The 17,045-nt window shown below is 33.9% G+C and overlaps 1 protein-coding gene across 4 annotated transcripts in view; it reads right to left on the bottom strand.

The window, feature by feature from the left end:
- Positions 1-17,045, bottom strand: part of EPHA3 (EPH receptor A3) — a 365,049-nt gene that overhangs the window by 329,518 nt on the left and 18,486 nt on the right. For all 4 annotated transcript variants that reach the window (XM_079922037.1, XM_079922036.1, XM_079922038.1 and 1 more), the window contains exon 2: positions 16,959-17,023. In XM_079922037.1, coding sequence (XP_079778163.1) covers positions 16,959-17,023 — 65 coding nt within the window. The remainder of the gene's footprint in view (positions 1-16,958; positions 17,024-17,045) is intronic.

Below are 17,045 nucleotides of genomic sequence, written 5' to 3' on the forward strand. Positions count from 1 at the left end.
ATGACTAATGTTTAAAAATAGTGCTTGTTCCATTTTTAAATCAGTACCTTAAAAAATATCTGGCACTGCCTCAGTAAATAGGTTATTTTTAGTAAATATTTATAGAATGAATGGAGAACTTTTCAAAGGCAAAACTTCATACAGTTTTTAAGTGTCTGTAAAATCATGTCAGACATACCTGGTTTCAGGAAGAAACCAATACTCCATGAAATCCAATACTCCATGAAATCCAATACTCCAATACTCCACTGAACTATATAGAACACTTTACAATTGTTTTGGCAAGGTATTCTCTACTTCAACAGACTCCTGGAGCACTATGAGCCCTGCTGCCATTTCTCTGTCCCCTTTAAAGGACTATGATAATCAGTATGCGCTGGCTTTGAAATTTGCATTATGCCATTCTAGCTCTGTGTGACTCAGTACTTTCAGGTCCCAATATTGATGTGCATTTTACAACTACTTTATATTATATCATAAATCCAATTAAACTATATTTTCTATTTGCAAATATCTAGCTTAAGTAGTTCCTGAGAAGGACAGCGATTTCTTCTCTTCCTTTACAGACTGAAGTGGCAGTGACATGAATTGAAAATAACTCAGATGCATTCACCAACTGTTTTTACAAGTGAAATGACAAACAGACCTTTCCTGAGATGAGTAGATTGAAAAGAAAAAGATATACACACACACACACACATATATAATATATATCGGATTAAATCAATCCTCAAAAGATGTTCCAAAAGGATGTTCTACTATTCTAAAAGATATGCATGATTTTTTAAAGCACATTTTGTCACTAATTTAAAAAGCACGACTTTTCTCTGACCATTTTTCAATCCTTAAAAATAAGAAACCTAGAGGCTTCCCTGGTGGCGCAGTGGTTGGGAGTCCGCCTGCTGATGCAGAGGACACAGGTTTGTGCCCCGGTTCGGGAAGATCCCACATGACGCGGTGCGGCTGGGCCCGTGAGCCATGGCCGCTGAGCCTGCGCATCCGGAGCCTGTGCTCCGCAACGGGAGAGGCCACAGCAGTGAGAGGCCCGAGGACCGCCAAAAAAAAACAAAAAAAAACTAACTTTAAATTCAATTTGGGGTCCTGTTTTATGAAAGATGGAAACATTTTGTGTAACTTTTGATATTGACATGTGATCTTAATTTATTCATATGTTCTTTTCAGGTGCTCTTAAACAAAATTTACTAAACATTTCTTGTCTCCTTTGCTCATTAATTAAATTTTTAAATCCCCAAAGTGAAAAAGACAGAGAGAGATGGAGACTGAGAGCACAGTCCTCCCTGTAAAACAGTAAATCCATAGTCACTAGTCCCAGCGTCTTCAAGACAATTTAATAACAGGTACATGAATAAACACTTATTTTTTATAACAATCTTTTTTAAAAATTTATTTATTTTATTTATTTAATTTTGGCTGCGTTGGGTCTTCGTTGCTGTGCACAGGTTTTCCCTAGTTGTGGTGAGCAGGGCCTACTCTTCGTTGCAGTGCGTGGCCTTCGCATTGTGGTTTCTCTTGTTGCAGTTGGACAGCATAGGCTATAGGTACACAGGCTTCAGTAGTTGTGGCACATGGGCTCAGTAGTTGTGGTTCGCGGGCAGTAGGGCTCAGGTTCAGTGATTGTGGCGTATGGGCTTAGCTGCTCCGCAGCATGTGGGATCTTCCCGGACCAGGGCTTGAACCTGTGTCTCCTGCATTGGCAGGCGGATTCTTATCCACTGCACCACCAGGGAAGCCCCTATAATGATCCTTTTATATCAACTTTATTAAATATGCAGTTTTCATTTTAATATATATTTTAATTTCCAATAAGTAAATAAACACACACATGCACACACACGTGCATACACATGTGCACATGTGTGTGGTATTGGTTATTTGTGTATTATCATCAACACACAAGGCCATTCATTCTCCCCCCCAAATATTAGTACATTCTAGGAATTATGCACTTCTGAAACGTAGCATCATTTCTCCCAAATGCTTTTGTCCTTCTCTTGTTTATTGAACTCTACTACCCCATACCCCACTAATTCTTTTCCTTTAACTTATCTAAGGTAAAACAGAGACTTTTCCACTTTGGTTACCTGCTTTTTTACCTGCTACTCCATGCTTCCTGTCAAAGGAACTGATGAATTTTTCCTAAACTTATTCTTTGCTAATATGTGGGTCATTCCACTATTTCAACTGTTAGTAGTCATCATCTCCACCTTTCTAACAACTTCCATTTCTGCCCTACGTTATACTTCTAGGCAAAAGTCCTCATGTGTGAGAATTAGTCATAAGATCAGGATCAATAAACATTTTTTCCAGAATTAGCATTTGTTCCTTTTAACATTATATCTCATTTTTAAATTATTTTTATTTAAGTTTTCTTTCTTCATTAGATAATATTACTTAATTAAGCCAAAGATCGTTTTACACACTGGTGCCTCCTTCAACGATGCTTGCTAGACTGAAATACAGCAACAGGGAAGATGGAGAGTGGGAAGTAAATCCTAAAAATATTTGAGAAAGAATCCTTAGGAAATAGTGAAAAATTCTATATGAATAAAAAGAGACAATTCTCTCTTTTAGTATATTTTGGATATTAACCCCTTATCAGATTTGCAAATATCTTCTCCCATTCAGTAGGTTGGCTTTTTGTTATGTTGATGGTTTCCTTCTCTGTACAAAGCTTTAAAGTTTGATGAAGCATTATTTACAATAGCCAAGATATGGAAGCAACCTAGGTGTCCATTGGTAGATGAATGGATAAAGAAGATGTGGTATATATACGCAATGGAGTATTACTCAGCCATAAAAAATAAAGTAAAATCTTGCCATTTGTTATAACATGGATGAACCTAGAGGGTATTATGATAAGTCAGATAAAGAAAGACAAATACCATAAAATTTCACCTATATGTGGAATCCAAAAAACCAACCAAACAAACAAAACAGAAACAGACTCACAGATACAGAGAACAAACTGGTGGTTTCCAGAGGGGAGGAGGGTAGGGGGTTGGACAAACTAGGTAAACAGGGTTAAGAGGTACACACTTCCAGTTATAAAACAGAAAAGTCACAGGGATGTAATGTACAGCATGGTGAATATAGTCAATAATATTGTAATAACTTTGTATGGTGACAAATGGTAACTAGATTTATCATGGTGATCATTTCATAATGTATAAAAATATCAAATCACTATGTTATATATCTGAAATATAATATTGTATATCAATTATACTTCAACAAAAAAACTGGTTTAGCTCAAAGAGCTTACCCACCTGAAAACTGACTGAGTCCACCTAAGAGAATGGTTTTATTAAGAATGTTTGTAATGGATATTATTTTTAAAAACTTTCTATATGTTCACCTGAAGAATCTCTATATAAAAGAAAAAATATTGTATATGCGTATTTGTCTCTATGTGTGTCTGTATCTCTCTGTATGTGTGGATACACACATACACAACTAAAATAAATTTCTAATACATTTGATTTAGAAAAAACAAAGCAAATTTATTAGGAGCAAAATTTTGATAATAGTGATTTTAGGCAAAATAGTATCTGTTTTCCAATCCTCTCCCTCTCCCTTTCTCAAATAGATCACCAGGAAAAAAAGTTCTTTATACTTTATAGAAATCATTTTTTTCTTCCTGTAAAGAAAAAGAAATTTGTCTATTTTTATAAAGGTAGATTTAATTTTATTTTAATCTGCTGAATGCTCTATGAAATCCTGTGCCATTATCAAATGCATGCTATTGATAGTATAAGAATGATATGATAATTATTCCCTAATTTGTTTTAAATTATACGACTAAAGTCGGTCAACCAACTGTTATAGTTCAATTAGTAGATTGGCCTATTCTCACTTTTTTTTTCTCAACTCTCATTAAACTCTCATAGCCTAAAAATTAGTTTAGGGAATTAAGAACTATAAACAACTGCAATTCACCATGACTACAGATTCAAAGTGTTTGGAAAATGAGAAGCAAACCTAATATTTGGGACTGTATTTAACCAAAAATAAATCATTGAATGGTATTGTAAAAGTAATGAAAATGTAGAAGAAATATACCTTGTCATCTTACAAGTGATACTATGCGAAGAAAGGAATGTCTTGATATGTCCAGATATTCCCTAAGTATATTTCACTGAAAGGTTTGTTATAACTTGAGACCAAGAATTATGTTAAAACGAAAACAAAAACAAAACAGATCTGAAAAAGAAGCAGTCCTCATTAAGTAGAAAATGGAAGGAACACATAGACAAAACTTCTTTGGTAAACTCAGAATTCAAAACAACATGTGTAAAACTAGAAGTATAAATTGAAAGTCAAAGCAAATACAAAGCAGCATCATACACAGAGGAACCTTAAGTGCTCATTGCTAAGTGAATGAAGCTCTTCTGAAAAGGCTACATACAGTATGATTCCACCTATAGGACATTTTAGAAAAGGAAAACTATAAAGAGAGTAAAAAGATCAGTGTTGTCACAGGAGGGGGAAAGGGGTGATATAGGCACAGCACAGGGGATTTGTAGTGTAGTGAAAATGTTCTGTGTGATACTGAAACAATGCATACACACATTATGCATGTGGCAAAACCTAGAAAATTGTACAACATGAAGAGTGCACTCTAATGTAAACTATGAACTTTAACTAAACTATGAACTTCAGTTGAAATCATCAGTACTGGTTCATCAAATTTAACATACATACTACAGCATTGCTAGATGTTAATTATAGGGGAAACTGGAGAGAGTATATGTGAACTCTGTACAGAGTGCAGTGTACTCTGTACTCTCTGTTCAACTTTTCTGTAAAACTTCTCTAAGAAATAAACTCTATTATTAAAAAAAAAACTGATGAGAGTCAAACTTATACATGGTAAAATATATTAATGAATAGAAACTGATGGGAAAAAAATTCTTTCACACTAAATGCAATGCGGTACCTTGGATTGGATAGTGGAACGAGAAGGATGTTAATGGAAAAACTGGTGAAATCTGAATAAAATCCGTAGTTTAGTTAATAGTAATATAGCAATGTGAATTTCTTGGTTTTTAGAAATATTACTATGCTTATATAAAATCTTAACATTAGGGGAAATTTGTGCATATGGTAGTGTTATGGGATCTACTGTCTTAGCTTTGCCACTTTTTTATAAATCTAAAGTTATTCTAAAATAAGCAAAATTTAAAAACCAGCATCATACATGGTTATGAAATAATCAACAGCTAGAATTAAATGTCCAAACACCTCAGACCATATTCCTTCTTGTCTCTGAAAGCTGGATGTACGAGAACGAGACAAAACATACTGGTATGCTAGAAACTCCTTGTGGGCAGAGATTGTTTCTCACTCTCTTTCTACTCTAAAATGTCTAGAGTATAGACATTTACTTGTTTATACTTGTTCAATTGTTCTCAGTTACCTAGAATCAAATGAACAAATATCTTATGAAGCCACTTATTAGTACAGCTTGTGTTGTATTAATCAAAATGACAGCTTTTTCTTGAGGCTTGCTCAAAGAGAAGCCACATTATATATTCCAAAAGAATATACATAAGAGCACCATATATTTCTGTAAAAAGTATCCAACAAAAATTTACTATTTTAGCAGTTCAGAAGACAAAAATGTTGCTAATAATTTTGAGACATTTTAAATCTTGAGGATTTATTGGCTAGAAGATAACACATCTAACCCTTCTGTTTGAAGACTAGTCACATTAAAAATGATGTACTAATTTTTTAAAAGATCTCAAAACATTTATTGGTTCTTATGAAAATTGAGAGTAGTTGAGATTTGTTTTGGTTATGAGCTAACATTTAAAAATACTGTTTCAGGGCTTCCCTGGTGGCACAGTGGTTGAGAGTCCGCCTGCCGATGCAGGGGACACGTGTTCGTGCCCTGGTCTGGGAAGATCCCACATGCCGCGGAGTGGCTGGGCCCGTGAGCCATGGCCGCTGAGCCTGTGCGTCCGGAGCCTGTGCTCCGCAACGGGAGAGGCCACAACAGTGAGAGGCCCGCGTACCGCAAAAATAAATAAACAAAAATACTCTTTCAATGCAAGTACATTTAGATTTATATTTGAATCTCAGCTAAAATCAATTTCTAGTTGTCAGAGAATAAGTTAAGAATCTTTAGGCAGAAAGTGACAGCTCAGTCCCTGGATCATAAACCAAGATGTGATGAGGGGATACGGATACACGAGAGAATGGAGAGCTAATAATAATCATATACAACTCAATTTTCTTCTTGGCCTTATGAAAGATCAGCATTTTCAACTGCTGAGAAAGGTAGCTCAACATTGACTGACATATTCCAAAATTTGTTTATTATTTAGGGTGCTGCATGGCAAGACACTCAGACAAAATAGTCCTGAAATTCTATGAAGTATAGTCTCTTCAACATTAAATCACATAATCTTGAATCCTTCTCTGGTACTGTCCGCAGACCAAGACAGAAAAGATTAATGAAAAGACCACTGAACACAGACCCAGAGAGCAATGATATGACCTTGCGCAAGTCACTAAGACTCCCTGGGCTTCAGCTGCTTGTCTGTGTACTTAAGGAATTGCATTAGAGGACTTCTAAAGTCCCTGCTGGCTCTAAAATTGATTACTCATTCAAATATATTCTACTGCTCCAAATAAGATAAAAATTTGCCCCCTTTATTAAAAAAAGTGAAGCAGCTCTATCAATAAACATTTTCACAAATTTCTAGTTATTTTTTGTTTATGACTACGTTGTTGTTTACTTGCTTTTTCAACACTCAAGAGAATGGGTAAATTTAAATAAAAATGATCACTAATTCTACTTCAAAAAATGATTACCCATCCAACATTCAGGATACAGATGACAAATATTTCTAGGGCACAGTTTACAAAATTGATTCATATCATCCACAAGCTTTAAACTCAATTGAAGACTTTTGAGAAAATCCATAAAGTTTATGGCTACCAGCTGTCTTGATTTCCATGGCATAGAATAAGTATCCAAGTTCAGATGGAGTGTTAAAGTTCTTTGAAAGCATCACACTGAATCTCTCCTCTCTTCCTGCACTGGCCAAATCTCCTGGTTGCTGGGTTCATGGTCTTGTCTCTTCATGTTGAGAAGGGAGATCTCTCCTCACATTTATTTCAAGTTTAGCTTATTCTTTTTTTTTTTTTAAGTTTAGCTTATTCTTAACCATACACCCAAAAGAACATTAACGTGTATTGTCATATGGAAGGGAAATTTGATTTTTACTGTTAGAGCATCTTATGCCCTCTTTTTTTTTTTCTTTTGCTTTGTCTTCCTTAGTTTACTAATTTTCATTTCTACTGAGTCCCCCAAAGGTCTTACAACTTATTCAATTTGCCAAATTTGGCTTCTCTTTATTTTATGGCTTTATTATGAAAATGACCTATTAATAAAAATTCTTTTTGATTTTTTTAGAATATTCCTTCTTGGAGGGTCAGCAAAATAATGAAAATTTAACCTATGCCAAATCACTAAGATGTATAACCAAAGGAATAGAGGGCTGATCCTAGGTTCCTGTAATCTATCGTGGGAACTTTCACAGTGATTTCCAGCTGCTTTTTCTGGTGCCTGTCTGTTCTTTGATTACAACATCCTCCATAACCTCTTTAAAATACTGCCTTTGAATTATCTCCAGTATCTTTCGTGGGGCACATAAAATCGATCATAAGCTGATCTCAGTAACTTTCTAGGAATGTTTCATAGTCATTTCCCGGACAACCTTATATTCTAGTAACTCCTTGATGGGGGAACTTTCATATCCCTTATTCCAGTTTCACTATCACTTAATTCAGGGCTTTTCCAGTCTTTTGGTTTTAATGTTATCTCTTTTATCATGAGCAACGGACACGGATGTATAAGTATCTTCAGTATTTACAAATACTGAAGATACTACATGCAGCTCAAATTGAGCTCCAAGATTACATGAGAGAAACTTGAGGATTCTAAAATTAATCCCTCTTGCAAAAGTGCTAAGAATAGACTCCCCGAGTTGCTAGTAAAATACCTATTTTTTTGCTGTGTGTTTATTGTAAAATTCTAAATTTAAAAATATCCAGAGCTATATTAATCACAAATTATGCATAGTGCTGCACTAATTAAGAGTTTGGAACAAACTACAGCACTGTATCAAGCAGCTGCTGAATACCTTCATAAGTAATACCTGTCTTATTACAGCAGATAACGATTTTCTAGCAGTGATTCCCAAACTTGAACAGCATCAGAATCACATGGAGGGCCTGTGAAAAAACAGGTTGCTGAGCCCTGGTCCCAGGATTTGTAATGTAGTAGTAGGTCTTGGTTGGAAGCTCAGAAATTTGCATTTCTAATAACTACTGTTTACAAATTTAAAAGAATTTCAATATATTAGTTTTTAAAAATATATTTAACTATATATGACTCTGTAGTTTAATATATATAGTTTTATATATAAACTGTAAATACATAAACACACATATATATGTGTGTGTATATATATGTTAAACTGCATCATTAACAGAATGAATAAAAATAACTTGTAACCCAGACTATTCAGAAAATTGAGTACACTATCCCCCTTGATGTTTTCCTTCTTATGTCCCATGTAAAGGGGATAAATGACTTTAGCAACTCCCAAGAAAGCTGAGATATTACATTTTGGTAGTTTTTCTTCATATAACACTTCTTGAATAAAGTGAGCATCACAAGCAGAAAAAACAAACAAACAAACAAACAAAACTGATGGTAATCAATGAGCTATGAAGTTTGTAGAAATACTTCAAGTGGTTTGTATTGTAAATATTATAACCTTTAAATATTCTCAGGTCCAATGTCTGTCATTTGGGACATGGGACTTATTTAAAAAGTGTTTTATGCCATATTTTTTTACAGGCCAAATTTAATTTCTTTTTCAAAAGGCTTTCAAAAGAAATTAACCATCAGAGAATAATAAACCTAAAGGTCAAAACAACTAATTCATGAAATTTAAAAAAAATAATTAAGGAGTAAAGTAAATAAGCAAAACTTTTGGGAAATTATTATTTTTAAAAATTCTTGACATAGTGGAATGACAGAATGGAAACTCGTCTCTATTGGAGTACATATATTTATATCCTATATTCAAATGAAAACCTGGAAGCTTGAAAACATAGTGCTTATTCTAAGTATGCTCTTTAAAATATTAAGGGAACTGGACATTTCTTAGCAATATAGAAATAGATATTCAGTCTGTCATATACTATTTTGCACATGTAGCAATAAATTTAATGTAAAATAAGTATGAAAGTCATTATTTTTTTAAGTTTAATATCTATATTTTGGTTACTTTTATTTTAATAATCATTCATTTTTGATCAGAAACTACATTCACTTGAAGTTGCACAAAGTTAAAAGTTTTGGTGTCAAAAAGTTATTATTTTTTAAAAATGCTATTAATATGAGAAATCACTAGAAGCAAAACTTTGTTTTTGATTTGAATGTTTTAAAAAGCTACTTTAAAAAACAAATATGAAATGATCTTAATAAATTTATGAAATATTTAAACATTCAAATTAGAGATGAAAATTATTTAAATATGTCTTAGCTTTTTATATAACTTTATAGTCACTGTATGTTAAGTAAGAATCATGTAGTACAAATTTGTGAGCAAAGCTGAAATAAATAAACCCATCCAAATATGTTTCAGATCTCCTCTACTTTAAATTCCACAAAGCTATACATCAAAGTAAAAGAAGTAAAGTACATTGCATGTCATATTAAAAAAATTCTAATCTAAAACCCCCAAAATATAAACAAATAATATTTTGATGCAGAGAGGAAGATTCACATAGAAATATACAACATTAACAATGGAAAATATTTTCTATTCTTTAAGCACTAATAAAAGTTCTGTTAAAACAAATACAAGATAACATTTTAATTTTTATAAATTAAATGTTGCCAGAATAAATTCTATCTTTGCTGATTTCTACCACTTATCCACATGCCCCCTTCTTTTATAGTGTATTTTGTTTCAAAGAAAGGTTAAAAAAACCTATGAAACTTTGTCATGTTTTTCTAATTGATCAGACAACCTTCCTTGAAAGGTTAGCACAATAGGTAAAAGTGACACATTTAAAATATATAGCATTGTTCATTCTAGGCAAAAAAATGTCAATGACCAAGAATCACATATCACATATGTGAATAATTTGATTTTCCTGGATGGACTATTCAGCATATGAAGCAAAATTTGGACTGTGATTCATAAAGGCAAAGTCCCCAGTGGTTATTGTTGACACCCAGTTGTCAAAATATTCTTCCTGCATTTCAGACACCATTCACAAAGTGAAAGCTAGAAATCCAGCAGATAAGACTTTTAGAATCCAGACTTCACAAATAGCAATAATTCCAATATCGAAGGCACATTATAGTATACTGGAAACTTGTTTTAGAGAGTATTTTTATTATTTCTGTTACTCTCTATGATTCATTCAATTCTAAACATTTCTAGTTTTAGTTAAATGGAATTTACTTGCAGGATCCTAGCTTTTTACTCTTAGAGGACAACCTATATAATTTTCAATATAGAGCTGTCTTTAGCTAGTTTTCTTTTTCAGTTAACTTCCAATTCATAGGCTTGTAGTATTTTCTAAATACATTTAACTAAATAGCTCTGCTAGTACAAAAAATAACATATGTAATATAGACATATATCTACACTATTATATATGTATGTTTGTATATTATATATCTGTAATATATACTCATATATATACAATATATATACTATAGTATGTATATATTATAATTTTACTTAAGTTTACACCACTGAAAAGAGAGTGAAGTCATTACCAGACACCATTTAAAATAACAGACTAGAAATCATCAAATTTTCTCAACAAATGCAAAATTAGTATTAGTTTAGTTATCCTTCCTTGTTTTGGAAAGCTTTTATTATGCATTTATTCAGGTAATGTTAATTTATGGACAACTAATCCACAAACTTTAAACAAGGAGAATAAAAGGGAGAATTTCATGAAATGGGAATTGGTCTCAAAGAGCTTTCAGTTTCCAGGCTTAAATAAATATCAATGAAATCACTGCAGTAATGTATAATTACAAGCTGTAGAGGTACAACAAAGAACAAGGCAGATGAGCTTAATAGGTGTTCTGTCCTAGTCTGGGGGGTGCCAGAAGGGTAGCATATGAGAAATAGAAGGTCTCCCTGAAGAAAAATATTAGTATTCTGAGGAAATTCTAAAAAATTCTAAAAATTATTAAAAATTTAAAATAAATTAGACACCCAATTTACCTTATTTTGATTCTTTCAATTCAAAATGTAGTTCAAGATTATATGCGAACTTTTATCTGTGCAGATTCAATGAAATAACAATCATGTGTTGTCAAAGGCAATATTTTGGGCTCTTAATTGAGAAGAGGTGTTTGCTGGCACCTCAGGCAATACTATCAATTTTCTTTCCCCAAAATTCAACTCCTAGACATCAAGTTTTGACTGAGATTTAAGCAGACATATGAATGAATTTACCAAAAGGTTTTGTATTAGAATGGGAAAACCGTAAAATTTATCTAAGATTAAGAAATGATATTTGTATATCTCTTTTACATACATTAGTATATATATACTTATTCATAGATAGATATATAGCAACATCTCATTTGTTCAAGTGTCATTCACTATAAAGCACTGTGACATAGAAATTACTGTTATCCCTTGTTTAAAAGTGAGGGTAAGTATTAATGAAGGTAATAGGCCTGTATTAGATCATACTGCAATAAATGACAGAGCCAGAATTCAAATGCAGATGTGCCAATTCTACACGATGTGCTTATTCTATTTTACTATTCTGCCTGTTTTCTTTGACTTCATACTAAAGCACAAAAAAGATAACTTGGGAAAATACAAATAACATTGTAGGACAGAATTATGCATTTCCATAGCCTCAATTTAGAAATTAAGGTATTTGATCAGGAGAGAAAACATTGGATTCTATCAGGAGGCCTTTAACTGGAAAGTATGAGAAATACAAAAAGAATGGATTTAACAGGGAACACGTATTTTTCCATGTAACTCAGTGGTTCTAAGATGTCAGGGTTCCAGGCTGATCTCTCTAATGCTCTCTGGGTTCCACCTTTCTGGCCATTAAGGGAGTGCAGGTGCTCCAGACTGGACATTGGACTATCACAGGGCAAACTCAGAGGCACAAAGCACCTGGCCTCTTCCCATCTCTTTTTATTGGAAGGAAACCTTTCCCATAAGTCATTGGAATTCTGTTCCAGTCTTATTGGCTTCACTTACTCTTGCCTAAACCAATCACTGGCAAAATGACTGTAATTATCATGATTTGCTCTCAGATAAATCAATATTCACCCTGCAAAGTGGCAAGAGGGGTCATTTTCCAGGAACACATGGGAGGGTGAAAACCTGAATAATTTCAGTGTTCTATCAGCAAGGAAAAGCCAGGTACAGATACTCGATGAGCAACCAATGGGTCATCTATTTGCCAGGAGAGTGTTTTTTATTTAAGTACATTATCACTGTTAAGACACCAATAAATAGCTAAGGAAACCTTTAGGGAAAAAAATCTAAAAGAATTGAAAAGAGGGGGGTGGTATAAAATTTTTAAAAAATCTACAACTGTTGATTTTGAGACTTCTCATTTCAGACTATTCTTTCACTATACCTCCCCCTCCAACCCTCTCTTCATTCTCTTCTCCTTACTTGAGTTTCTTTGAGTCCAGGTTCTAGATGCCTTTGTACTGCTTGACCATCATCTCAATACTATCCTAAGTGAAAACTGTGTAGCCTCCCTCCCTTTAATCCCTCCTCTGGGGTGATACATAGACTAAGACACTGTCAGTCAATCAATCAATTTAAGTACTAGTCATGTGTAAACCAAGGACTCTTTCTACATTGTAATCCAGCAACATATATGGGCTTTGATATATGTTGATTGTCCCCTAAATCAAAGAATATTCAAACTATTGAACTATTTACTAAAATTTCTGAAGATAATTAAGCCCAGAATTCAAAAATTATAATTCATAATTTACAAGGCCAGAGAAGGTTAATTGCTTGTCTAATTTATTAAAGTGAACAAACTTACTACCAGAAAATATCCATGTCAAATAAAACTCTTCTACTGAAAAGTGAACTGCTGTTCATGACCCCCTTGATAATTTCAGTTTACAAGTTTGAGTATTATTTTCATGAAATTCATTTAGAGAAAACCAAAGTTTCATTAAACTTCTTCACAGATACTTATTTGGGGAATTTGTCCCATGCCTAATAGTATAGTACCATACTTTTCTGCCAGGTTTCCTCTAAGATTTGAAGCACCATTTGAAAATAGAGATAGAAGTAATCCTCCCAAGAAAATCGCATAGGTTAATTGTAAGGTTTTATGAATGAATATATCTCTGGGGAAGAGGGTAAATAGAAATAGAAAAACATATACATGAAGGAATGGGTCACTCTTGACAATTTTCCACAAAATACATTAATTTTATATGGCTCATGTGATATAATCATTCCACGAAAGATTCATTTCAAATTTGGAATGAATTATTGGCTTATTTCTTAAAATTTATATTTCAAAAGATTTGGAATTTAGAGCTTCTAATGGGAGTATCGTTGGGACTTAGAGAAGTTGCTGGCAATCCCAGCTCCTCGTGGAGTGACCATAGCTCCTGCTGGAGAGCTTCATTATCCAAACCCTAAGCAAGGGTTTCTCAACCTGGATGCTGTCATTTTGGACCAGATCATTCTTTGCTGCCCTGTTTTTTGTACAAAGACTAGCAGGATGCCTGGTCTTCCACACCAGATGCCAGTAGTGCCCTGCCTTCTCAGTTGTGACAACCAGCATATCTCCATACAAATATCTCCATGGGGCAAAATCAGAATCGCCTCCTGCCTTATCTACCCCTCATCACATGGAGAACCACTGCCCTAAATCAAAAGTGCAGGATTTTCCATGTCGTTTGTGACAACATGGATGGAGCTTGAGTGCATTACACTAAGTGAAATAAGCCAGACAGAGAAAAACAAATATTGCATGGTATCACTCATATGTGGAATCTTAAAAAAAAAAAAAAATCCATAGAAACAGAGTAGAAAAGTGGTGAGGGTGGGGTATATAGGGAGAGATTGGTAAAGGGGTACAAACTTTCAGCTATACAAATAAGGCCTGAGGATCTAATGTATAACATGGTGACTATAGCTGATAACACTATATCATAAAACTGAAATTTGCTAAGAAAGTAGGACTTAAATGTTCTCACCAAAAAAAAAAAAAAAAAAGAAAGAAAGAAAGAAAGAAAAGAAGAAGAGAGTGGGATATTTCGATAATTCAGTATGGTCTGACATTGTTATAATTTTTTCCTCCAAGGTTTATATTTTAGTTAACCTGCAAACAGATGCACTTTTACTTATTGGGGTTAATTAATTAAAACAATGACTAGTTCAAAGTTGTTTCCAGCTATCATTTCATTTTTTTATGGAAAAGCTTGCATCATAGATATCACTACTGATTTAACTATCTATTCCCTTTAAAACCAAAACAAACACAAAATTCCTCTATCCTTGTCAAATTGAAAATGACAATGATCAGGCAATAAAAATGATTAATTGAATCTAAAGGCACAAACAATCGTACAAGCAAAGATGTTAAATCCCAAACTTAAATTGACTCAAGAATTGAGCTTTCACTCAAGAATATCATCAGTTTCTCAAAACGAAATGAATATTAATGTCACATTTTCTAAATTAGTGCTACTTATTTCCTCATGGACATTATGGTTAACATAATACAGGGGGAAGATTTAAAGGAAAAATGTACTACAAATCACCCCAAGACAATAATTCACATACTTGGTTTTTCTTTTATTTTAATCATTTGGAGCTTAAGGTATTATAAACATCACGATCTGTTGAGGAGATTTTTTTTTTTTCTCCCTGCTGGTTTTAATGATAAGCTTGGAGAACCTGACTAGCTGTTTCAGGCCATTTAATGCATCTGAAATAGTGAAGTAACAGCTGCAAGAAGACCAACCAGGAAAGCAATGAAGAGGAGGCCGGAGCGCCTGAGGTCAGCTTTCTGAGGCTAACGGAGAGACTGAAAACTGTTCATGAGAAAACCATAAGCGATTCCTAGGAGAAAGGAGGTAGGAAACTGGGCAAGAGATGAGAAAAGTCAAGAGGCCAGTTACCCTGAGGAGTGTTTCTTAAATTTAATGTGCTTAGGAATCACCTGGGACCATGTTAAGATGCAGATTCTGATTCATCTGGAGTGGGGCCTGACAGCCTGCATTTCTAAGAATCTCCCAGGTTTGGACTCTGCTGGTTGGTGCATGTGTACACTGTGTGTGGCAAGGTTCTAGAACATCCCTCCCCACCCAACATTTCTCTGGAAGTAAAAGTGAACTTTGTTCATGATAAAATCTATGAGATTAACAAGGTAAATGAATTCATTTCCCCAAATTCTCAACATGGAGAAATGTGTTTTCTTTATACCTTCTTTAAAGGAAAATAAGAGGTAGACTGCTGCTTTGATATACAAATTAACTTATTGTTTACTATATATATATATATATATATATATATGTAAAGTATCAGTATGGTTTTTGCTTTTCATATCTCCTTAGGCAGCAAGTTTCTATGATATGTTATCTAATGGAGTAATGAAAGACTCAAATTTCTAAAATCAAAATCAAAGTTAGGTTTGAGTTTTGGATGATGAGTTTTAAATGAGTTTTCCAGCTCAATCCTGAGTTTCAACTCATTCGTTATGACTACCCAGGATGTGCTTTTACCCTAACCATTTGATTCCTTTTAAACCTATGGGAAAACCAAACCTTGGCTTACTTCATACTCTTCCCTTCTAAGCAACTAAACAAGGCCTGATAATGTGATAGGTTTTGGCATCATGTCAGTGTCAAGGTGCACCAGGAAGAGAAGCAGATACAAAGATGACAGATAGATGAAGTATCCCTGATGCAAAACATCCGTCGGGGAAGAAGAAGCTGGTAGTAAAAATTAGTATGTTTAGGCACAAAAATCTAAAGACTGAACACCAATACTAAGTCGATGTAATTATAACCTCTTTGAAAAGAGGCTGGCCTAGAAAAAAAAGGAATATACACATTTACTCCTATCACAAATATTCCTAAATAGCACTTTGCATTTTCCACAGCCTATCCTTGGAAACAAAACAGATATGTTTAGGCATTTTTTGTACAATTTTGTAGGAACAAAAAATTTCCAAATGTACGACCCTCTTTTTTCTGAAAAAAGAGAAGGAAAATTTTCTCACACAAAGGCTCATCATAAATATTCGGGTCCCAAAATGCTATACACCTCAGTAATCTGTGTCTGGCTTGACAAAAGATTAAAGGTATATACAGTGCTTAGAATTTAAAGGCAGTCATATTTTCCTAAATAAAATGTCCGGTTTTAAACTGATCTAGACAAGCTGAAGGCACTTTAAGCAAAGAAATTAAGGCAACACAGGCTTATACTGTTCACAAATACCTACCCTATGTGGAACTGTCACCACAGTTGATTTTAAGGCTACAACTCTGGAGGCAACCATCTCCAAATACACACTTTCTACATTACTTAAAATTTAGAGTCTCTCCTCAACTCACCTGTTTTGACCACATCACAAAAAAATGTTAGGTGATCACGCTTAGATCATCTGCATGATGGTAGTAATAATTAAACTGTTAGTTCATTCAAGCAATTGATAAATTCAGAAGGGGAAAAAATACTTCAAAACTCTCAATAGTTCCATTGGATACAAATACTAAGCTGTGTTAGTCCATGTACTGAATATACTGATAAGCACAACTTGTCATCAGAAGTACAGGAATTCCTGTTCCCAATAATTCCTCCTGCTCTCTAAGAGAGGCAATGGACAGAAGAATCATGTTCCTTTCAATAGTTTACCAAACTCACCCCATGTGATGGGTAGGAGATCCAGCCCAGCTCCCCCTGAATTGTTTTTGAATCCAGTAGATCGACTAAAAGAAAACACAGATAACA

Source organism: Stenella coeruleoalba (assembly GCF_951394435.1).
Source record: "Stenella coeruleoalba genome assembly, chromosome: 5".
Taxonomy (NCBI): domain Eukaryota; kingdom Metazoa; phylum Chordata; class Mammalia; order Artiodactyla; family Delphinidae; genus Stenella; species Stenella coeruleoalba.